This window comes from Chaetodon trifascialis, chromosome 7, assembly GCF_039877785.1.
Source record: "Chaetodon trifascialis isolate fChaTrf1 chromosome 7, fChaTrf1.hap1, whole genome shotgun sequence".
Taxonomy (NCBI): domain Eukaryota; kingdom Metazoa; phylum Chordata; class Actinopteri; order Chaetodontiformes; family Chaetodontidae; genus Chaetodon; species Chaetodon trifascialis.
Genome location: NC_092062.1, coordinates 26,593,184 through 26,617,426, shown reverse-complemented (window position 1 = coordinate 26,617,426; position 24,243 = coordinate 26,593,184). Strand labels below are relative to the sequence as shown.

Here is a 24,243-nt window from a genome sequence, read left to right as displayed (position 1 = left end):
AATGCACAGCATGTTCATCAGCATGCTAACATGCTAATTAGCACTAAGCACAACCCAGCTGAGTCTGATGGGAATGTCATTAGTTTTGGAAGTATTTGGTCATAAACCAAAATACTTGACATATTAAAAATATATATAAAATAACGAATGAGCTCCATGAAAATTCGGGGTATCAGCAAAGCTATTATTCATAAGCTGTGGATCACAAACAGCTGCACAAAATTTCTCGCAATCCACCCAACAGTTGTCGAGGCTGGCCCAAAGTCGTGGTCTGACAGGCAGACGCTGCCTGCATGTCTAAAAATGATCTTAATATTTTCTGTGTAACAGCTGTGTACTGCTGTGCAAACAGCCCCTTTTTCTCCCCAGCTTTCTCAACATCCTTTAGAAACAGATGTCAAGGCCCGTTCGAATAGCCGCCATTGTCAGAGATCCTCATTCAACACCTATTCTGAATCAGTGACCAGGCCAACTCATGCTGGAATGAAACCAAATTGATTTTGGCGAAACAAAAATATAACTCAGTGTGCTGTCATTGCCATTAACTGTGGCTGACAAGAGGCTGCAGGCTGAACATGCTGCAGTCAGTTTTCAAGTGAAGCTAACACCTGGAATTCATGCAGTTAATTACTGACACAAGGTAAAATCATACAATTATGCCATATCTATATGTATATACTGTTGTTCCTGAAGTCTTCATCTCAGCATTTGCTCAGTTGTCATAGAGATGGTTTAGGAGGTGTCACATGACCTAATGATTTGGTGATGTGACAACAGGTGGTTGTGTGTTTGGGGGAGATTATGACTCCTGTTTTTATCAAGATCAGGAAGGAAACATGTTGTTACTTTTCCACAAATAAATAATAATTCAAAGGAGTTGCTCTTTTCTTTCATCAGCTTTGTGTCATTCAGGTTCTTCACTCCTCTAAAGATGTAAGTGAGCCACCGATCGATCCACTTCACCCACCAGATCCAGCCCCACCCTCGAGCCTCTCTCCAAACACAAGGGTCAGTGTGTCACATGGAGGATTCTGCCCACGCCTGCCGTCATCATGTTTTGCCTTGTGTCCATTTCAGCTGAACTTTAAATAGATTTTTTAGCCACTTGGGGGCAGCAGAAGCAAAGTTACTATATTATCACATTTTTTAGTTGACATTCGCTAACAGTTTCCTGTTTGCATGTCCAACATATACAGAGAAACATTTATTTGGAGTCATGTTTCTCACCACCTGATGAAGCTTTATTTTGGTCTGCACAAACCCCAGAGGAAAAATATCTGGTCTTCAAGCAGCTAAATGTTCCAGTTACTCACTTTGTTTGTCTGACATTTGGTGCTGGACAGGAAGCATGTATTAGATTTACCATTAATTGCTGATAACAGCTGCTCCAACGTTGTGAGAGCAGCAAAGTGAACCAAAACAGTTCAATTATGGGCCGTAAATCCAAAATAATTAGCCCAAATATGTGACACACACTCTGTGGAGCTGCGGATTTGAGTGATAATCCTCATTACAAGAGACACCTGTCACATACATGTAGCCATCTGATCCATCGCTGGTATTAAAGAATCGATTGCAGGCGCTTTAAGTTGCCTGAAACTGTGAGAATTATTCAACAAGCAAAACAGCCAAATTCTGTACAACACAGTCAGCACAAAACAGCCAACAGGGTCATTTACTGTAGCACTGCAGAGAGTTAATGGCACAGACTGACAGTGATGGAAACTTCTTCCCTGATGTCAGCAGTGATGCAGATGCCTCCAGCAAGGATCCTCTGTACCAACATTGATCTCTGCTGCTGCCGCCACCGCCGCCGCCGCCGCCACTGCTGCTGCTGCTGCTGCTGCTCGAGTCGTGGTTGTTGTCGTGGTGGAAATCACAGTTTATGTATCAGAAGACCGGTCGTCCTCCAGAGCGGTGGCCCCTCATACAAACTGGCTTAAATAATAAATACGGTGCTATGGGGGGGTCCTGACCCGGATGTATTAAATATGCATAACCACTACAGAGGAGTGAAGTAGTGAGAAACACACACACACACACACACACACACACACACACACACACACAGCTGTACTCAACAAAACAACCAGTATACATGTACCTCTTACACTTTGTTAGCCAAATTTATCACCAGTCCCCAAACACACTTCCAACAGTGTGTGTGTGTGTGTGTGTGTGTGTGTGTGTGTGTGTGTGTGTGTGTGTGTGTGTGTGTGTGTGTGTGTGTGTGTGTGCGTGCGTGCGTGCAGGTATTGACTATGTGGCACAGAATTCTACTGCTTTCTTTCTACTTCCCTCCATCTCTCGCTCAAACAAACTATCGATTACTATTCCAACCCGCCAATCTTTCTTTAGTCCTTCACTCCCTAAACAACACCACCACCCTTCCTCCTCCTCCCTCTCCTCCCTCTCCTCTCTCTAACTCTGGTATTTCCCAGCGAAGCCCCCCTCCTCCCCATCTCCCCTCTGCCCTCCTTCTCTCTTCCTCTCCCTCCCCTCCTTTCTCCCCCTCCTCTCCTCAGATGGATTCTTCAGTCAGCCGAGTGGAACTGGTGCGGCTGCTGGAGAGATAGGCAGAGAGGCAGAGAGGCAGAGCTGAGCAGACGCTGGGTCAGAGCGCTCAGTTGCTTCAGACAATCACAGGGGAGCGAGAGAAAGACACAGGAAAAGAGACAGAGAGAGAGCGCCACACAGAAAGCCTGAGAGGAGAGAAAAGGGAGGGAGAGACAGGGGAGGGAGGTAAATATGTGACAGGATGTGGTTTCCCTGAGCTTGCAGAACATCGGTATACAGGCATACTTTGAGCATGACCTAAACACACCGAGCTTACAAGTGTGTCTGAGCTCCGTTAGGTGGCGAGGGGGGAAGACGAGGCAAACCGCTGGAGCTGCCGCCGCCGCCGCTGCTGCTGCTGCTGTGTCTGTAGAGCCGACAGACGTTCAGGTTTCTCTGCTGCCTGCCGGAGGATTGTGTTTCCCTCAAGCCCGCCAGGACCCGAACCCGTCCTCCATCCTCTCTTTGAGCTGGTCTCCTTCCAAGTAGAATGTGTTTCTCCGTTGGAAGCTCTGGTCCAGCTGCTGCCTTCGCCTCCGAGCAGTGAACTTTTCAACGAGATTGAGAAACAGGTAAGTTTGCTCTCCGTTTCTGTCTGTTCGCACTTCCCAACAGATGTGGCACTGCGCTCCCTGGACAGCAGCCACAGTAAACTTGGACTGCGCGGTAGCAATTGTTTACCACAGAGAGTTGATTCATTAGACGACGCCGCAAGCCACAAGTTTGGCTTCTGAGCAGCGTGTTCGACAAGAAGCTCTAAATCCACTGCTACCACGCACACATGTTCACGCATTCACATGCTGGCAGGCACGCACGCACCCCGGCCGTTCATCATGCACATCAGTAGGTCCGGTTGTTTTGAAGTCGCATGCGTGATGGATGGTACAGAATGCCAAAAATGTCTACCTGGATCCAATCACAGACCGAAGCCTGACAGCATTTCAAGATGTGCCCGGCGTACAGTATCACACCACTCCCACTAATGAGGAGAGAGGCAGGGGAGTGTGTGCTGTGTGAGCCTCTGTACTGTATTTATGAAGGCTAAAATTGTGGTTTCCCCTCTGTGATTTTTTTTTTCTTGTTTGTGCAGCGTGCATGCTGATATGTCCCCGTCCGTCTATACGAGTGGATGTGTACATGCTCAGACTATGTGCTCCGTTACATGAGTTCATCCTGCGTGCGTGCGTGCGTGCGTACATGTACGAGACAAGGAGGTTTAAAGGGAAAAACAAGTTGAGCGATGGCAGGAGGTGAAGGAGGGGCGGGGAGGGGGGGTGTCAGGGAGGAGGAAGACGAGGGCATGAGAGAGAGGAAAAGCCGGGGGAAGAGGAGAAAAGAGTGTGTCTATGTGTGTGTGTGCGTGTGTGTGTGTGTGTGTGTGTGTGAGAGAGAGAGAGAGAGAGAAAGTGAGTGAGAGAGCTCCGTCTGACTGAACTGCTGTTAATTAGTTCCAGCTGGTGAGTTGTGGTGCGTCGAGCTGCGTTAACGCTCCAGTGTTGGTGGGTCAGGAGTTCTCTCTGTCTCAGTCTGCCTGTCTCACACACACACACACACACACACAGATAAACAGACAAAGCACAAAAACATTATAAAAAAAACACCCGAAGGCATACAGCACTATAAACACAAACACTGAGACACACAAAAACAAGCGTAAATACACAAAAAGACACACAGCACATATATGTACACACAGGATGCAGACAAACACATAAAACAATAGATGTAGAAGGAATGCACACACAAATAAGAGCACAAACACACTATACAAGCACACTGTACGCACACACGCGTGCACAGAGGGAAAAAAGGCCACATGCTCCACATCGAGTGTGCACATCAAAGGGTGAACTTAATGAATGCGTGAAACATGCAATGAACACATGCAGCACCACACGTGCTTACATGCTGTACATGAGCACATAAACACACTGGCACACATACAAACACACACACACATGTGGGGAAACACCTCCCCATAGAAACCCCATATGGCTGCAACATCCAGCTCGGATGTTGGAAACATGGAAGCGATTGTGGTTTCGGCCTCGCTACGCTACATTGTCACTTGGAATCATTATGCAGGGCAAAAGGTGAAGAAACCATGAAAGGGTTAATAAACCCAGACGACAATGAACGCATTTTCTCACTTATGTGTAATGATATGTAGCCATGCGCATAGTTTTGGTTTTATTTGGTTTGATGGATCCATCTCTGTGAGTTCCGCCTCCAATTTCAATACAGAGGTGAGCTACATTGAAAAATGATGCATCGCTTTCTAACAAGGCACACATTATGAGGGGTTTTTAGTTGTACTGATTTACTCATGCTGTATATATCTCTTATGAGTCATTAATAAGAACAGTGTATGAGCTAACAGGCTGTGAAAAATCTCTCTGGCTGGTGTCGCTGTGCTCTCGCTCCAATGGACCGTTCAAGCACATCGGGACCAAAATCCTTTTATTTTATTTAAGCTATAAAACAAGGTTCAGAGTTTTAAGATCGATGAGTCTATCATAATACAACACTCGTGTGTAATCACTGGGACCCTGATGGACGTGGTTCTGCAGAACGTAGGAGTGCATGCATGCAGTCTGAGTGCACGCTCTTTTCCTGTCATTTCTATATTCGGTTTCACACCTACAGTATGTACATGGAAATTGATAGTCTGCCCTGTTTGCCTGCTGGGACTGTAATGGGAGAAAAAATGGGTCAAATACAGGACTTTCACCCAGAAGACTGGGGCTCAAGTGCCGTGTGAATCCAAAAGTTAAGGACGACTTTTTATTTCAAGACTTAATTATTATTTTCTTTCGTCATTGGCAGTTTGGTTAGGCGTAGGCAACAGAACCACCTGGTTAGGTTTAGGAAAAGACCGTAGTTTGGGTTAAAGCAATAAGTCATCGCTGACTTCTGGGTTCACACGGGACACAAAGTTTCTGGCAGGAAGCCCAGAAGGAAAATTTCAGCCCAAACAGGCTCAGATGTCCAGCTGCCGGCCATCTATTGATACAAGATACCACACTGATATCAGAATACACACCCCCGAGCTGGGTACATTTTTACTGATGGATTTCTATATATCTCTTTAGTTGTCATTTAGTTGTATATATTTTCCAGTGTGACATTATGATGGTCAAGGCAGAGGTCAGATCTGCAGGGAGTCTGGTTAAGGCTGCAGCACAACAAGGAGCAAATATTTAGGTGTATCTATGTAAATCGGTGATCATAATTAAGTAAAAAATATTTCTATTTAGAGTCACAATTAGCCCTGAGGTCTCCTGTGGGTTTCATCGTGGGGTTAAGGCAACGGTCAGGTTTCTAAACAGCTTTTTAGGTTGTGGTTTTGCTCGCTTGCCCAAAAAGCGATGAGACGATGCAATGCAAACTGACGGGAGCGCGCATCAGGCACACAGCGCTGTGCGTCCCAGGACAGAGGGCTTTGCCTCCTGGTGAAATACCAAGTTTTTAGGAACTCCCTGTAATCATTCCTCCCGTTCGTACTGGCCGTGAAGCGATCCCGTCCTGCCGTAATGAAAGCGACAGCATTCACAGCCCTTGTTCTGTGTAAAAATGCATTCTAAAGTCCAGCTGAAGATAAAATGAGGCTTAGCCAATTCAAGTGGGTGCTTTCCAAAGTTAAGCTTTTCAGTACAAAATTCCATCTTTTTGTTTCACTGACTGTGCTTCTGTGCTGAGCTGCAGCGGAGGAACTGTAACACAAATAAGGGATTTTGTATTATAAAGACTGTAACTCTCAAAGATAACCACTTGATCCGGCTAATACAGGCTGCTGCAGTTCCTGAAATCTTCCTCTGTGGTCATACAAGGAAGGAATTACCTCATGGCCAGTGTGGACGGGAGGGTGATGACTGATAACTCTTTCATAGGGGCGAGTATCGTATTAAGACAGACTTGACATACGTGGACGTGTCCTTTGACGAGGACCTTTAACATTTAAGGGCAGATTTGATGGATTGTTGTAAAAATCTTTCACTCCATTTAATTTATTAGCATTTCGAATTGCAAATGACTGACTAACCTTTGGTGACGGCTTACCACAAACTGGAAAACTAGAGAGTCTTTATTAATGACTTTATTAACATTTACTCCACATGATTGATGTTTTTTTTTTAAGAAACTGACCTTTATTGCAGATTTATGAGTCTTTATTTATGACTTATTAGCATTTAGCAAGGATATCTCAAACCTCAGGCACATAAAAGTATCTGCACTGCACAATTAAATGAGAAAATGTTTGTAATGTGTGAAAATCTGTCCGTTACAGCGGCCGCTTTTCAGATGTTCCTCGCTTACTGTCTGAATCCTTCCTTTCAGCCATCAGTTTGTGTGTTTTCTGAGTCCGTGTTGATTTTCTCTCTCTTCAGTCTTTTAGCAAACATGTATTTTAATCAACTTACGTTTGCTATCTGATCCGGGCACAGTGAATCCCCCTGTGTGGTGTGAAATTTGATTAAGGTAATTGGCAAGTGTAGGCCTGTGTAAACCATAATGTGTACTCTCCACGCAGCACATACAGACAAACACAACAAACAACCAGATCATTCTACACTCAGAAAAATTTGGGAAATATCTAACTGAAAGGTGGTTATTTTTACATTTTCGTTGTCCTCCACAGACTCCAAAGGTTACTTCCACTCTTAAAAAGTACAAAAATTTGATAACTGCAGCACATAAGTATCTGTATTTTAGAGATATTCAGTGCTTAATTCCAGTTATTTTTTGTGCTTTGGTGCATCTTGATAGAAATTCTGGTGTCATTTGTTGAACAGAAATCAGATTTGGCATCCTTATTGGCAGGAATATTAACTTTGGGCAGTAAACATGGCTGAATGGATAAAGCGTGAGTTTTGCAGTTCTCACGACAGGGTGTCATCTTGATCGCAGCCTCCGCTGCCAGTCTCACATCTTTTCCCTCTGAAATGTTCAGTTACAAGATCTCGGGCAAAGATTATTCTCCCGCACTCCCCTGTTAGGTGACAGTGATCGTGCTTTTGAAGATACTAAGTTATTCAAGCCTCTGGCGTTGCCCTAGACCTGAGACGGCATATTAGGATGAGTCCTCCAGGCGAGACGGAAAACAAAAGAGCCAATATTCAGCCAGTTGTGTCGTAGCTTAGCCTCGAACCAAAGAAAAAGAAAAAAGAGTCCCCCCTGATATTTCTATAAAGCAAATTGACTCCTGTTGTAATGGGTGGTCAAGAAAATTGCAGCAGTATTGATTGGGTAATGTTCAACACGGACATGTCGATAGGGTGTCTGAAAACCTAAGAACTTGGCTTCGGCTGGCTTTAATAAAAAATGACCTGCCTGGAGCGAGTTCACAGAAAGCAATGAGTCACTCACGGGAAATCTCTTCAAACCCCTCCGTGTTTTAGAGAAAAATAGCAAAGAGGGCTACCAAAGAATCTTCTATTTTTAACCAAGTATTTCTCTCTCCTGCTTCTCGAAATGACAAACAATCCCGCTTTCACCATATTTCGAGATCATTTTTTTGCTCCTCACTTGTGAGAACTGCACATTTCCCAGCGTGGATGGATTATGCATAACAAATCAAACTCATGACTGTCAAAGACATGCAGAGTGGAGCGGGGAGGGGGGGGCAGGAGGACATGAGCGTTTGCTCCTGCACATGGAGGAGGGGAAAGAGGGGGCCGGTCCTAATGATGAAGAGGAGTGAGAGCTTACAGCGACCAGAAAAAAAGAAAGACAGAAACTGACAATGAAAGAGAAAGAGGTTGAGAAAGATTGGTGCCCATTATTCTCCTGAGCAGGGAATAGTCATAGAGGGGTTGGTTCCCATGGCAATAGCTCCCTCAATGCGTCCGTGTGTGTGTGTGTGTGTGTGGACGGACTGTAACTGGGCCTTGAGACTGTACAGAGAGACAAGGTTGGCCGAGGCCGTGGCGAACCGCGGAGCCTCCCGAAGCCTTGAAACCGCGGAGAATCTCAGACAGACACCATTGTTTACTCGCCTGTTCCCTCCACCTCACTCATACTCATCACCCCTCGTCTTCCTCTTTTTTCCTTTTTTTTGTTGTTTGAGTCCTGCATGCTTGCCGTCATGCATCGTCCTTGGGCATTCAAAGCAAATATAACAAATTCAGTGAGTTGAAAAAAGCAATTCCACCTTCGGCACCCGTGGTCTCCTCGTGGGGAGTGAGTAAGGGTTCAGACGTGGAGGTGCCTGTGTTTAAGCTTTTCTGCTGCAGCTACAATATGAAAATGTTTTGGGGGCGTCTCACATTATGACACATTCTGAAGCTTTGTGTCCTGCGTGACCTTTATACAGTAAATCATGATTTTAGCATTGTTACCAGTGTCCCATTGCTAGAGGATGTAACTCTAAACGTAAGACCCTAAAAACAATTGCCTATTCTGGATATTACGCTAGCATGAAACTACAGAGCAGCAAAGACAGTGATGCATTTTTCTCTTGGTGGTAAACGATGGTGGTACTGCTCCGCACGTGTTTCTCAATTCACAGCAGACACTACATGTTTGTTTACTGAAGCCCATCAAATGTGAATTCTGACCTTCAGGCTGCTGTTATCTATTGTTGTCACATCGAGATTTAAAGGAACAGGAATTTAAAACATCACATTTTAAGCGTAAAAGGGTCCGTAGAAGCCTCTCATGCATCCTCTTCTTCTCTGTCCTTTTGCACGTTTGCTGTGGTCCAAAAAGTCATATTTTTTTATTAACGACGAAAAACCCCAGTAATAATACTGCGATTATTTTGACAGATATTGTGATTTTCAAGTCACGATGTTAGTGGGAATGATAATATTTGCACTTCATTGTCATTGAAAATAACATAAAAGTGATGATGCTGTGATTTTTTTCATTAAGCTATGCTATGACACATTTAAGCTTTTGTCAAAAAAATGGATTGTTTTGATAAATTCATTGTTTGCCGCCTGCCAGGGACTGTGTCTTTAACCACATGGACCCACCCTACCTTTCAGGCCTTCAGGTAGATCATACTGGATTCAAACCAACTTTCTTTTTTTGGGATTATGTCTTTAAGTCAGTTTGACTAAAAGGATCCTGTAAAAGACATAAACTGTACATGTAGCTGCACACTGTAGGCGCTCTCTTTAAAGGTTACAGCATTAACATCCTGCCTCTCCGTCCATTGTTTTTCTCTCTCTGGGGTCCCTCTTTTTTCCATCCTCTCTGTCCTACTTAGGTGAGTATTCAAGGTAGGAAAGACGGAAGGTATGAAGGAAGGAAGGGAAGAGAGGGGGATTTCCAAACGGACTGGGTTAGTGTTTTCAGCTGACGCCTCACCCGAAGCAGCGGAGAGCGAGGCCGAAGCTCGGGGGGTGAGCGAAGGATATTTCGACCGGACGTAAAGCTGTCGGACACAGCGGCTGCGTGTCCTGTGACCTTTCCTCAGAATAGGCTGTTTGTAAGTGCTTGTTCCAGCAAAACAACATTTTCTTCTTCGCCAGCTCAGCGGTCACACCGAACCTGTTTGCTTCAGTTCAGTCAAACTCTGTCGCCCACTTTAGTTCGCTCGGTGTGAAAACACCATTTGAACTCTGACGTGGTTTTGTTTGTGGTGTGAAAGCAAAGCAGATCAAACACAGCATTTCAGACGTTTCAGCATGGATTCAAATGCTAAGCTATTGTTGAATTCATGTGAAGATTTATGGAAGGAGATTTGGTAAAAATGGGAACACGTGTGCATGTCAACATGAGCGTGAGGATATTGCCTGATGGACCAGGAAGTAAAAATGCTTTAAAATGTAAGTCTGTTGAGTGTGTGTCAGCCCGTCCTCACCAGAAAAACCGTCGAATACGTCATCTGTGCAACTCAGTAACCATAGGCTGTATAAAACATGGACGCAGTCTCCATGACAGGTTTCTGAAGAGCCATTATGAAGCTCATTGTCAGCGACTCCAGCCGTCACCACGATGATTATGCATAACTTTAAGCCTTAATATAATTTAAGCGAGCTCCCAGCTGTGTATTGGCCCTTTTTTGTATATTACGGAAATGAAGCTGCTTACTTCAAACGCTCAGACGAAGACTTGTTGTGCAGAAACATATGTGTTTTCCTGCTGTGATGTGAGCCAAACAAACACGTGGAATGTGAGTGTTGTGTCTTCCTCGACTTGAAACTTGGGACATGAGCTACCTTCTCATATTTTCTGGCATGTGCTCACTGGATTTCAGGTTTAGCACTCCACTGAGAATCCCATTGTTGAAAAGCAAAATCCTTTTCCAAGACAAAATCCCGGAGTTGGAGCTCGTCTTTGTTGCTGAAATGCATTGGGTCAGTAGGTCCACGATCCCCCGGCCAACCTCGACCCCTTCTTGCGGCAGCATGTCATGTTCTTCAGTCTTTATTACTCGCCTCTCAAACTCCATTTCAGACAGACCGATTCTGTCATTTCTTCTCCAGAGGACACGACCGCAGCAGTCCTCTTGTCAGGAAAACATTCTGGAAACATGGCTCATTTGAAGCGTTTCAACCAAAAACCACTGCTGTTGTTTTCCCTGCGCGGTCAGTCTTGTCCTCTCATTTGGTGACGGCCTCTCTAACCTCTCTGCCATGGAAAACACTTGACTTTCCTCCTCACAATAAACTATGGATGACACTGGACCGGCAGTGCCCGGCACCAAATGTGGCCCAGCGCTCCACTTCACTTGTCAGATTAGAAAGATCAAAAGTCAGAAAAAGGCAAAGAGGTTGATAAAACGCAAGAGAGAGAGAGAGAGAGAGAGAGAGAGAGAGAGAGAGAGAGAGAGAGAGAGAGAGAGAGAGAGAGAGAGCGGGCTTAAAAGGGAGACTACATGGAGAAGAACACAAGAACACAGTGTCCTAATTAATGTCTTCCTCCATTAATCCACTCTGAAGCTTCCCATGCTGCTGGGTTTGATCTCAGCAGCGCTGCTATCAAAGCCTTCTAACATGGTCTTGTAAGATGGGGAAGATCTCAGTCAGACAGCATTAAGGAAAATCATTCAGTGCTGTTGCTTCTTGTCCCTGTGATGTCTGCAAGCGCAGGAGGGATTCTGTAAATCACCTTCTGCACTGATGTAAACGGCGTGACTAAAAAGTTCAAACTCCTCCGTGGAACAACTGCAGAGTTTGAAGCCCCAGAAGCCCCCCAGCTTTTTAGCCTATTTTAGCTCATTCTTTTAGTTTTAACTGCCTAGCACGAACCAAAGTTAGCAGCTAGCTGGTGTGCACAGCAGAGCATTTGTCATACAGAGCCAGATATTTTTCTCAGGAGCTGATAGAAGCTAAAACAGAGTAAAAAGGAAAGTGAATGTTGAGCTAGAATTTGTTAGGCAGCCAGAAAACCAGCTCTAAATGATGCTTATGTTGCTCCAAGTCTTCTGGGCGAGTAAATAAGCAGTAAGTTCACAAGGTGTAAGGTGCAATATGCCACAACTTTGTGATTTTCAGTCTGCAGTTTAGATCTTCTGCCCAACAAAATCAATGACTTCAGCTTTAATGATGTGCTAAACCCCCGGAGAAGTAACAGGCAGTGACCTCAGTGACCAGCGTGAGCGCGGAAAAGAAAGCAGACCTTGGACTGACAAACCTTTGTTGATTGACAGATGGAAAACATGGAAGTGAAAGACAAACATTCAGCACAATACAAAGTGCTGAGGGATGTTTTGGTTGTTAGGGCCAAAGCTAAGTGCATCCCAGCTACAACAAAGCATCTGAACTTCAATTTGGGCTCATGAGGAGGGAATCTCATCGAATAAAACCTCTTATCGAATAAAACCTCAAAATGCCATTAGCGAGAGACAAAAGACAGAACAAAATGGCAAGAGGATCGTTGCTAATTCAGCAAAAGGGAAATCAATGGCCCTCTTCCTGTTTTCTCTGTAGCTAACCGGCGTCTGTCTACCCTGTGAAGCGTCCCCGCGTCCCCGCCTGCCAGTCTCCTTAAAAAAGCAGGGTGTTGAGGAGCTGGGGCGGGGCTGCGACTGCCCGGAGCTCCCGCCTCCGAGGAGAGGTTTGAGGCAAGAAACAGCGACTCAAAAAAATCACAAACATCTCACATTTCCTCTGTCAGTTCAGCTCTAAAAATACTCCTGTTCGCCTCACATCGCCTCCTCTCCGGTCTCAAGGAGCTATGCAAATACAAACCCTCCATTTTTTCACTTCCACTTTGTTTTCCTTCCACACCCCTCCCTCAAACACCCCCCCCCCCCGCCCCATCCTATTGTTCTCAATACCTCTTCTCCAACTCTTGTAGACTACATGACAGAGCCTCGCCTTCCCTCTTGTTGTTCCTACTCTCTCCAGGGTAGAGGGAGAATGATAAAAGCTATTTACAAGTAACTGTAGGCAACAGCGAATTCAAGACTTTTTTTTTTACCCTGTTTTCTTTGATGGCAGAGCCGTTTGTGACGCTGCGTGCTGAACTGCAGCACAGTGCAGCGCAGTCCTGAGTGACAATTTAAGGGCGGACTGAAGCGTGTTTAGGGACTTCGACTGTGCCAGCCTCTGCACATTGTGTTTGGCTTTTTTTGTTCTTGAAAACGGAAGCAAGACATCAGTCCTTCTTGGCGTGTGCTGAGAGGCGAGGACTCCTCCTCAGTCCATCCCGAACAAACGATTTAGGAGGCTTCTGAAGTTTGCGACACACGAGCCGAGGGGCTCGCAGCACACAGGGCTCCGTGTGTTCTGGTATTAATCACAAGTCCATCAGCCTGCGGTCCATTGTAGGGTGCTGTTCAGAGGCTTGTAGAGATATGATTGTGATGCGCGTTGAGATTCATAAACCCCAACAAAGACTTTCATGTAAGTGCCACTGGAAACACTGGCTTTCATGACAACCGTAATGAATCTCCAGCTTCATCTCTCACTCTGTCTCCCTCGCGAGTCCCTCGTTGTGTGTTGATCACCCCTTTTCTATTCAGCACACTCTAATTGCACTCTCTTTTTCTCTGCACACTCTACTTGCCATGCATTACCCACTGCCCCCACCCGCACACCCCGTTTCTGACGAACAATCTCCAACCCGGCCACCCCCACTTCCTCTTTCTCCCTTGATTGATTCTCACCTTTTCCATTCTTGCCGTTCACCTCATTAACAGAGCCCCCGTCTGCTCGTTTCCTCATTCACCTCCCACTCCTTCCTGCATCCCAGCCCCCCGCCCCGCCTCACTTCCTGTCCTGTCTTCTCCGGAGCGGCGGCCGGCTCGGCTTCGCAGTCTCCGGCCAAGGCCCTGCGACGTTCTGTAATTAGAAAGGAGCATAATAGAGAGGGCTCCTCATCAGCCGAGGTGGAAGGGGCCGGGGAGGGCGCCACCGCCATCCATCCATCCATCCATCCATCCATCCATCCTTGAGTTTAATCAGCGACACACAATAGGATGTCACCTGCTCCCAGACGCAGCCGCCGCTGAGAGGCAGTGATGCTGTCACAAACCATTTGGGGCGAGGCGGCTCTTTAAGGCCTCCTCTTCCTCCACAGTTGTCTCTGGTAATTTGGTCTCCCTGGGAACGAGGGAGAGGGAACCCGTGAAAAATCAAGCTCATTTAATCATGCTTATTTATTTATTTACAGACGCTTATCCCGCATGTTCTTCTTTATTGGTTTTCCCTGTGAAATCCCTGAGGAATCACGAGTGCATGATGTCTGCTTTCATGTGTGAGTGTATACATATCTGTGTGTGTACATTATGTCACAGAGAGGTTAATCCGGCCCTTAATCAGCCAAACCCAGCGAGGGAGAGTAAATAAGAGTAAATAAGTATACGTTTACGCAAATAATCCACAAAATACTTTTCATATTTTATATTATTTTCAGCACGTCGCTCTCGTTGACCCCTACAGTATGATCAGTTAATAAGATATGCAGTGTAACAGATTAAACGATCAATTAATCATTAATAAGAGTTCATTAATTTAATATAATGGTTCCATTCTCCTTGAGTATTTTCCCTTTTTATGCTTACATGAAATTTTCTGCTCACATTTTAAGTGTAAGTTATTTATACCTGACACACTCGCTTAAAGGACCAAAGTGGTTTTTCCGGCAAGAAGGTCGCCGGTTCGATCCCCGGGTCTGGTGGAGCCTTTCTGTGTGAAGTTTGCATGTTCTTCCCGTACATGCGTGGCTTCTCTCCTGGCACTCCAGCTTCCTCTCACAGACCAAAAACATGCTCATTAGGTTAATTGGTGACCCTAAAATTGTCCTCAGGTGTGAGTGTGAGCGTGAATGGTTGTCTGTCTATATTTGTTGCCCTGCGATTGGCCAGCGACCGGTCCAGGGTGTACCCCACCTCTTGCTCGACAGCTGGGATAGGCTCCAGCCCCCCCCCTGCAACCCCGAAAAGGGATAGTCGGGTATAGACAATGGATGGATGGATGTATTGCAGCAAACCACGCCACTATGATTAAGAAATGTACTTTCTCCCAGACATCGATCACTTCGCTCGCTCATTCACTCCACGCTCAGGTGACGATGAAGCGCTGTCTCGCTGTGTTTTGTCTGGTTGGCAGGGTCCGGGCAGAGGGAGACAGACACACCGTGGAGCCATGGGCTGCGGCCTGCGTAAGATGAAGCCCACGTCGGAGGAGAGCAGTCCAGGGAAGATTTACTCCACCCTGAAGAGACCACAGGTGGAGACTAAGATGGGCGTGGCCTACACCTACCGCTACCTGGACTTCCTCATCGGCAAAGATGGTACGACATGACTTTCTACTAATCTTCTTAGAAGAGGCGCTAAATAATCTTTGACCTTTATTGCTTTTCATTGACAGCCTGCTGGAAGTTTACCTTTACATGTTTATGTATGTATATGACCCACAATCCTTTTCATTTTAGTTTTTATTCCAGGTAAACTATGGCTCACCTAGTTGAGCACTAAAAGCCAGAACTGTCAGCATCGTCCTAGTTGCTATTGATCAGCAAACCCCTGGCCCCCCCCTCTGCAGATGTTACAGTCATTTTGTGCAGCGCAGTCGTAAAAATCTAAATTATTGCCCCTTCCATATCCACAGTGATATGATCAGCGCAAGGCCTTTAGCATTCTGCTGCATCGTACCTCTGGATGATAAGACAGCAGTCTACCTCACGAGTTTTGCAAGGGGCTGATTTGCGCTGCAATCTACAACTCTGAGCTGTGCGTAGTATTTTCCTGAATAAGATTAATCTGTCTGCTCACCCTCTGAGATGCCACTTTACCTGCACGTCCCCGGGAGAATCAGACGCAGATCACTCATGTATATGGAATAACGGCACACTGGCTGTAATTTTCATCAGGACTTTCTTCTAATGATGGAGTGTTAATTAGCGCCTGCTCCCTGTATAGCAGCCACTGTTGTAATTTCTTTTCTGACAATTAGTCAGTCATGCTTTCACGTTGTGCTAATGATATAGAATTTTCCAGCCCAATCTACGCTAAACATCCTGCTGGCGGCCATCAATTATGCATGGCGCCGAGTCCCACTCACGAGCGGGGCAAGCAAACAAAGTAAAGGGCGGCCTGCGGGGTCGAGAGGCTGTTCTGCTCAAGGTCGCAGGTTTGATCCTCACAGAACTATGTGAGGTTCAGTTACTGGCCCGACTGGCTCTGCGCTCTGACCGGCCTGGTGAGCTGTAAACCTGTAAACAAGTTAAGTGTGAAGATGTTGCTGACAGCCAAACTGAGTCTGAGGCTCCCCGTGCTGTGGATGAAAATATGGAAATGAATCAGTTCCCTTTCCAGAGATAGCATCCCTCAACTGATGCACACAGACATACATTACACACACACACACACACACACACACACACACACACACACACACACACACACACACACACACACACACACACGTTAGGTTTTCATCACTTTTGGGGACATTGCATAGACTTACATTCATATCCTGGAGACTTACCCTAACCATTAACATAACCACTACTTGCCTAACCCTAATCCTTACTAAAACCTAATGATTTACATTAAGGGGACTTGCATCTTGTCCCCACAATGTGACTATGGAGACATGTTTATGTGCCCACACACACAGACACACACAGAGAGAAAAGGCCGGTTGAGCCCCCTCCTCTCTCCTTCCTCTCCTCAGTCTGAGGTGTTTATGAGATGGGAGGTGGGTGTTGCTTCCTGAGATGCAGAGATCTAAATGAACTGCTTGGGGGATTCTTTGTGTGTGTGTGTTAATGTGTGTGGAGGAGCGTTAATGTGTGTTTGTGTTCTCAATTTAGTTTCCAATAAACGCAGTTGATTTTGCCAAAAAAAGGCTGAAGTTCGAGGTAAACTTTAACATGTAGATGAGTTTTAGGTTGAGGTAAGTTTGTTTGGATCAGGTTGTGCCGGGTTAGATTAGGATAAGGAGTTAAGCTCGGCCAGTTTAGATTCAGTTAACTGATAAGCATTGGCACAAACTGCTTGGCAACTTTTTTTGATCTGATTCTCGAGAATTTATTCAAAGCAGCTGCATTTTTATAATGGCTGCATGAAATAATGTGAAAACGGGATAATGTGAAAGGGCTCGCTCCTGGTGATGAACACGCACAGAATTTTAACCTGAATCTGCATCAAACAGCTTCATCGTGAGTTCCAGATTATTGTTGAGCCCATAACTTCCCTGTTTGGTTCACTCTTACTGCTCTTGCAGCATCATAGTCGGCTGCAGCAAGCAGCGATAATGCTGTAAAAGCTCATTGTAGACGAGCTGCTCAGCATCAAACAGCAGACAAACACAGTTCAGCCGGATATTTCCCTCAGGAGTTGGTAGAGACCAAAAACAGAGCTGGAAGAGAGTGAATATTGGATTTCCATCCACCAGGTGGCCACAAACAAGACGGATGTGGAGCTTTCTTTTTGGAGCCTTATTTAATAGTGAAGGCTGAAGACAAAGAGGAAAGGCAGGGGAGAGAGAGGGGAAGGGGAAGGGAAGGCGGGTCGGAGTCGAACCTGAGCTGCACCAGGTGAGCCTGCACAACGAGCAGGTGTTCGCTAACGACCTCACCGAATCAACTTAATGTGTTCACAAATTGTTCCCACTGACCCCAAAAATGATGCTATAAAAATTATCTGTAGGTAAAAAAAAACAACAAATTCAGGCATTTTGGCCCGGAGCCGTGTTTATGTGTTGACTCCCAAAGCGTTTGGTGCAAATTGGCATGGGTGCATGCTGATCCTTGTCCACCTCCGTAACATGTTCTGCTGGTCTGATGAGACACAGTCAGTATGTTTACATGCATACAAATAGGTTGTTTACCTTGAATTTCCAGATTAAGTGAGCAATACTAATGAATTCGCAAAGCACCTTAACACAACCAATATTCCTGAGGCTGTTTGTTGGAACAGGAAAGCCCCCCCCCCAAAAAAAAAAAACTGGACCACCTTTCTCTTCTGCCACTGTTAGACACACCACTCATTTTTCAGACGCGTCGCTTCGCCTCCTGTTCCCTCGCTTGACATTTTGCAGCTTGCATGCAGAATTAAAACAATGAAAGCAACTAAAGCAAATCGATACCCAGAGTCGTTTAAACGAGTAATCCAGCGCCATTATTTGACTATCAGTAAGATAACTTGGTTAAGGAGTTTAAATGACAGCTGCAATAATCCAAAGTATGGTGCTGATTATAATCAAATTATTGGACTGCCTGTAAACACGCCGAGTCCTGTCAAATATATTGATTTACAAAGTAGAGCGTAACGTCGTCGGCCAACTCGGACAGATTTTATCGATAGCCGCTGAGAAGACAGACGCCAGCAGCGGGGTTAAGGTCAAGGTGAATTTAAGATTAGGTGTAGCATTAGGATTAGATTAATCTTAAATATATAATGGGGGCCATTAATATGAGAATAATGGGACATTAATGTGCTGTGGGGAGGTTGTGTGTCTGTTTGTGTGCTTCAGGCCAGGGAGGAGTCGGGATGCTATATATAGCCATCACTCCGTTATTTCTGCTCATGACAGTTATAGCTGAAATGACGGTGGGAGGGGAGGTTGGTGGCGGCGGCGGGAGGGTGTCGGAGCAGAGGAGGGGGGATGGGACGGGAAGCCGGGAGATGTAGTGTGCGGCGTGTTCGCCCTGACAGTTGATTAGTCTCCATTAGTTTGTCAGGCTGACTAGACTGGATGGATGGAGGAGCTGAGCATCGTGGGCATCTGGGGGCCAGGCGGGCTTTTCCACCTGCCCTCAAACAGGACCTGTCATTAGGGCGGGACTAGGAGGGGAGGCAGGGGGTGCCTCCCTTTTGTCAAAGTGTGTGGGTGTGTGTGTGTGTGTTTGGCTTGTGGCCACATTATTATCTTCAAGTATTGTCTGTAATGGCGGAGGTTGGTACTTACTGTAATCACTTTCCTCTTGCTCTGTCTCTCTGTCACTGTCAGTCCGCCTCTGTCTATGTTTCTCTGTTGTTCATCTCATAAAGTGTGTGTGTGTGTGTGTGTGTGTGCGTGTGTGTGCGTGTGTGTGTGTGTGTGTGTGTGTGTGTGTGCGTGTGTGTGTGAGTCTGCCTGTTTCCCATAGGAGCGCATTAAGTTTTGAGAAATCAGAGTGTGTCAGTGCAGTCCCAGCGGCTGAATCATTTCACCGCGTCAGCAGATTTTCAAGCTGAAGGGTTAGCGTGTTACTCACGGCTGTAATTACCTTGTCCCAGGTATGTAAGTGTAGGTAATGATTCATGTGTCTGACCTTTTTTTCTGCAGGAAACCTGTAAAATATTTAAGACACAGTCAAAGATTATGAATATGAAACGAGTCTGTGGTGCAGCTGTAGGTCGTGAACATAAATCCGGATACTTACAACAAGAGCTGCGACAAAAGTCGCTCATCATTTTTTACATGACAACTGGCTCACAGCTGAAGCAGGTACAGTATAAATACTAACCGTGTTTAGATCATTAGACCTATTTTTCTCAAACGGCGACTTGTGTTGCGTGAAAATGAGCCACTCGTTCCTCAAAGGGACCCCGTGGAGTTTTCTTCTATTCAGTAAAGGCTTACATTAAAGGTCCAATTTGTGGATTCAGGGGCAGAAATGTCACATAATACTCACAGTTATGTGTTCATTAGTATAATACACCTGAAAATAAGAATAGGTGTGCTCGTTACCTCAGAGTGAGTCGGCCATGTTGCTCCAGTAGTCCAGAACAGGCCAATCAAACACCGGCTCTGAGGAGTGCATGTCACTGAATCCTGCACGCCGGACCTTTAAGCATTCCTCACCAACACACCGTGTGTATCCCTGATTCATAACAAGCATGTTGAATATTTTCTTCCTCCAAAAAATATTTGCAAAGCTGACTTTGTTTACATCTGTGTTTGCTGTCGTCTTCTCCCTCCCTGCTTTTTGCTGGCACATCGCTACTTTTCTCAGCGTGCTACCTGTCAATCATTGAAATAGTGTGAAACCATGCGTGTGCACAGGATAAATGTAAAAATGTCGCACTACAAGTTAAAAAGACTGTGAGTAAAAATCTCTGCAGGATGTCTTTAAAGCAAGACTCATCTTCCTCTTACAAATAAAAGTTCAATCCATTAGCCTCTCTTGGTCTGCTGTGACCAGTAACTCATGTCAGCAAACTTTAGAACGATATTGCCAGCTAGTTTGCTGACTGTATGCCTTTTCTACTAATTATCAAGCTTTGGGAGAGCTGCAGAACAAAGAAGACCCTGAGCAGCCCGTCAGCATTACAGGATCCAACCTATAACTTTACTTTTAGAGTGAGAGGTGTGCTGTGTGTCTCACCTCCTGCTCTTACTGCCATTGTTAATATTGTTTTTCGGTTAGTATTAGGCTCTGTAACGTGTCACACTAGGCCAGAGTAAAACCAAAAGTAAACACGCCCGGCCAGGAAGCATTTGTTGTTTCCTGATTGCGGCCTCAGGTCTCTAACTGTCATGATGTCGTGATGTTTTTAAAGCAAGCGAGACGAGAGAATATTGGAAAATGGAGAAAATTCAACATGACGTCATGATGTAAAGTCTTCTGCACTTGTGTTCTTCAGGAAAGACTTAAAAGCTTGAGGAGCAGAGAAGCCAGGAGGAGTCTTCACATCACAACTTATATTATAAATTCGAAACAGTCATACGAATGCATTAATTAATGAATTAAAGAAATGGATCCATGTTTGTTTGATCCTGTAAAGCAGCTAAGCAGCATCAGAAACAACTACACTGTCATAACAAAACAGGAGCAGCTGCTTTTGTTATCTTCTAATTCAGGAACCATAATCACTGTCACTGTCTAATTTTGCATGATAGGAGAAATCCTTTCTTTAGAAAAATGAATGTACCAGCTGAAACACGTTCTGCATCAGCATTTTTTTTGACTGGGAACAAAACTGAGGTCTTTCTGCTTCCCCTCCACCTTTCTCTTCTTGGGAAATATGCCCTTGTGATGTTCTCCTCACTGTGACTGCCGCACTGTGAATAATGTTTGTAATAATTTCTTGCCACAGCATAAGATCATAGCTTTCTGCAACTGCCACCGTAATGGCCCTGCAGGCTACTAACCAGCCAACAAATGTACAAAAATAACACCTTTCACTGCAGAAACAGTGATGAAAGGAAGAGTAAATCGGCAGAAAGCTGTCGGTAATGAACCTCCTCTGCACTAAATATCTGCCCACCGATGAGTTGTTGCCTCATGTTGCTGTATCATTTTGGAGAATGCATTCAGCTTCATGGTCACTCTGCTACCATTCAATCTCCCCTGAAAGAGCGGCAGAAAAACAAAACGGAGAGTCTGTTTGATATTGAGATCATGACCCTACAGGGAGCTGAGAAAGCGCCTCGCTGTTGCTGTGCTAGATGGTGTGGAAAGAAGCCATTTCATCGTAAACACAAGCACAACAGAATCAGGGATGTGTGGCGTGAATCTTATTTCCCGAAATGTGATTTTGAAACGTTAAAAATGTCAAGAGGAGCGAAAAAATCGAAAGCATGCTCGACACGTCGCATCTTCTCTGCAGGTTGGGGAATATAAAGATGTCGCCCTTGACATCAAAGCCGGTGTGAGGCCTGCGCACGCACACACCTACGCACGCCGAGGCCCAGACACACACCGTTTGATAACATCTCAGGAGCTAGACACGTCATTTATATGCAAAACCCCCAGAGCCCCGAGTCCCCTTGTTAATATGAGCTGTAGCGGTGGCGGCAGGTGAGTGACACGCAGGAGCAGCCATCCCCCTTGTCACTCTGCTCAGATATAAGACGGAGCTGCAGGAGAGGTCAGCGGGAACGCCGTGCGCCAGAGTGGCTTTCCGAGGGGAGATTAGTCCTTGGATGGCGGGGGAGCCGGGATTTATCCCCTGGCTCCTCAGCTTGAGAGGTGGAATTGAATCGCAGTTATTGAAGGGGAGAATGACATTGAAGGCTGAATTCACGGTCATCTGGTTTTTACATTATATTTCCATTATACTCCCGCTGCCCAGGGTGTGGCTGCGCGGCTCAAATCAAAACATGATTGTAAATTAGATGCAGGCCCAAGTGAGCTGAATGGGAAATGTGTTTCTGATGGTCTGAGAAATCGAAACAGGCAAGTGGTGATTATGTATTGGAAAATACTGAATTAATAATCCGACCCTCTTTTGGAGCAGGCCTGTCACTGCGCAGCGAGCGCCCCTGATGAAGGTATTCACTGTGATTACCGGTAAATTGTGGAATCTTTGCGAAAAAGCGCATGAAATATGCATCAGCTGCCGTCCGAAACGACACTACAAATTCAGACTCGTGTCACTGCTCCTTGTTTCTGCCTCCATCCGTAGTTAGTGGCATACTAAGTGGATGCTACTTGTATTGTTTCGAGCCAGTCAGGCAGCAAAATGCCAAGCCATCGTTTGCTGAGACAAAGATGTCAGAGCAGCATTTTAGGCGCGTGGCAGAGCCAGAGCTCAGCAGGTTCCATTCGTTAAGCTTCAAACGGCTGCAACTGCTGACAAAGTTTTCAGCAACAGGAAACAGCTCGGTTCCTTCCTCTTTCTCCCTCCCCGTCTCGCGCTCGGCAGCGTTTAAGCTTACCTTTTCTTGTAATGCTTCGCATTCTGTGCAGGCTGTTTCCTGTGTCTGAAGGCTTTGTTATTGCCGTCAACTGAGCTCAGCCTCAAGTTTGCGGTGCATGCGTACGTTGTCGCTGCAAATGCAATTTCGCCCGCTCAGAGAAATATTCTCATGATGTGATTCAGGTTGTTCAGGCCCGAACGACGAGCGTGATGCAGTTGTTATTGCGTTTATGTTGGGAATGTAAGGGGGGTCAGAGGGTCAGTGAATGAGAGGGAAACAAAAAGAAAGCAGACGTGTAATAAAGTTAGATTCAGAGACATTTTTAAGTTAATGGTAATCCTCCAGGGGCCTTTGGATTTTAATCAAAAATCTCTCGAGATTCCCGACATTCCGGTCATGACTTTCCAAACAAGCTCGTCATCATCCGTCAAAGTGCCTCAGCACAGTAACACATCCTGAGGCTCTCTGCTTTTTGTTTGTGAGAGTCAGATTCTGCATGTGGGTGGGGAATCTGTGTGCGTTACTGGATGAGTGAGTGTCTTCAAGAGAGGAAATGAGAGGAAAAAGACAGAATGCAAGATAGAGAGCGTGCGCGGCGTGTGTGGCGTGTAGGTGTGTTCGGATGACACGTCTTTCGACTCTCGGAGCGTCTGGGCCCGTGTGCGTTTGCCTGGTGTTTAGGTGTGTTTGCACACTGCTGTGTTTTATCCAGCCTGCCTCCTTATTGCCTCTTCTAACGTGGCCTCCGTTGTTTCGCTGCCTGCCTGACAGACAACACGCCCGAGCGCCCCCTCAAAGCTTTATTGGCTCTTATTGCCATCTCACTCAGATCCAATATGCCAGTATTGATTGTGTTGAAATGCAATCAGGGTCTCCACAGCACAGGAGCAAACAATCTAAATTTAACAAAACACCTCCGCCGGCCTTCAGCCCAGCCCTGATAGCACCTCCCAAAGAGGAACAAATGTATTTATGTGCGTGGAGAGAAATGGAGGATCTTTCTCGCGGTCACGGCTATTGTTAGATGCTCTTCTAAGAAGCCCGAGAGGTCGCGCAGGCAGAATGTGCAGGAAGTGACCTCAGCCTTGAACTCACTTCCTGTCCAACTGGGCGTTCACAGCATGTTGTCAAAGCAAAAGATGCTTCTGGGTTCATCAGAGCTCAGACGTCAGTCAGCGGACAAACCGGCGCACGTTAAACAAAAACATTGTTCGTCGACAGTGCCACTGTTTGGTGACATAAAATATAAAGAAGTTTGATTTTAGCTTGAGGAAAATGCCTACTTGACATTCCTCCAGGGGTTGTGAAATGATTTTATGAGCTCAAGAGCTCAGACAATTTTCTCAGCTCATATAGGAACCATGTGATCGCTCAGCTGAAGTGAAAAAAAGAGTTATGAGTTTTCTCCCAGCTGCCAGTGTGTGAATAACTATGATTTGTCTCCTTGATAATGAAATTCTCAGCTGCCTTTCCACTGTTCTAAGTTATAAATTGCTCCTCCTGTAAAACTCTATGTCCTTTCCAAATCAATTTAGACGCAGGTAGGAGAGGCTGCAATTTGCTCTGAAGTGTTAGATATTTGTTTAAAAATGCCACGAATTCATTTTGGGAAACGTGTCGCGACGGGAAATTCAGCAGTCGCCAAAAAAACCACAAAAATCTTTCTGTCCTCAAAAACAGCTTTGGGAGCAAGAATGACTTATAACATTAATAG

The 24,243-nt window shown here is 45.6% G+C and overlaps 1 protein-coding gene across 2 annotated transcripts in view; it reads left to right on the top strand.

Annotated features, from left to right (window-relative positions):
• Nucleotides 1-2,562: 2,562 nt before the first annotated feature.
• Nucleotides 2,563-24,243, top strand: part of LOC139334523 (raftlin) — a 98,975-nt gene continuing 77,294 nt past the window's right edge. The window contains exons 1-3 of one of the 2 annotated variants that reach the window (XM_070967464.1): nt 2,563-2,742; nt 2,856-3,128; nt 15,063-15,246. In XM_070967464.1, the coding sequence (XP_070823565.1) occupies nt 15,099-15,246 (148 nt within the window). In that variant the 5' untranslated portion in view covers nt 2,563-2,742; nt 2,856-3,128; nt 15,063-15,098. Of the gene's footprint in view, nt 3,129-15,062; nt 15,247-24,243 lie in introns of both variants that reach the window. The other variant, XM_070967465.1, reaches the window with a different exon arrangement.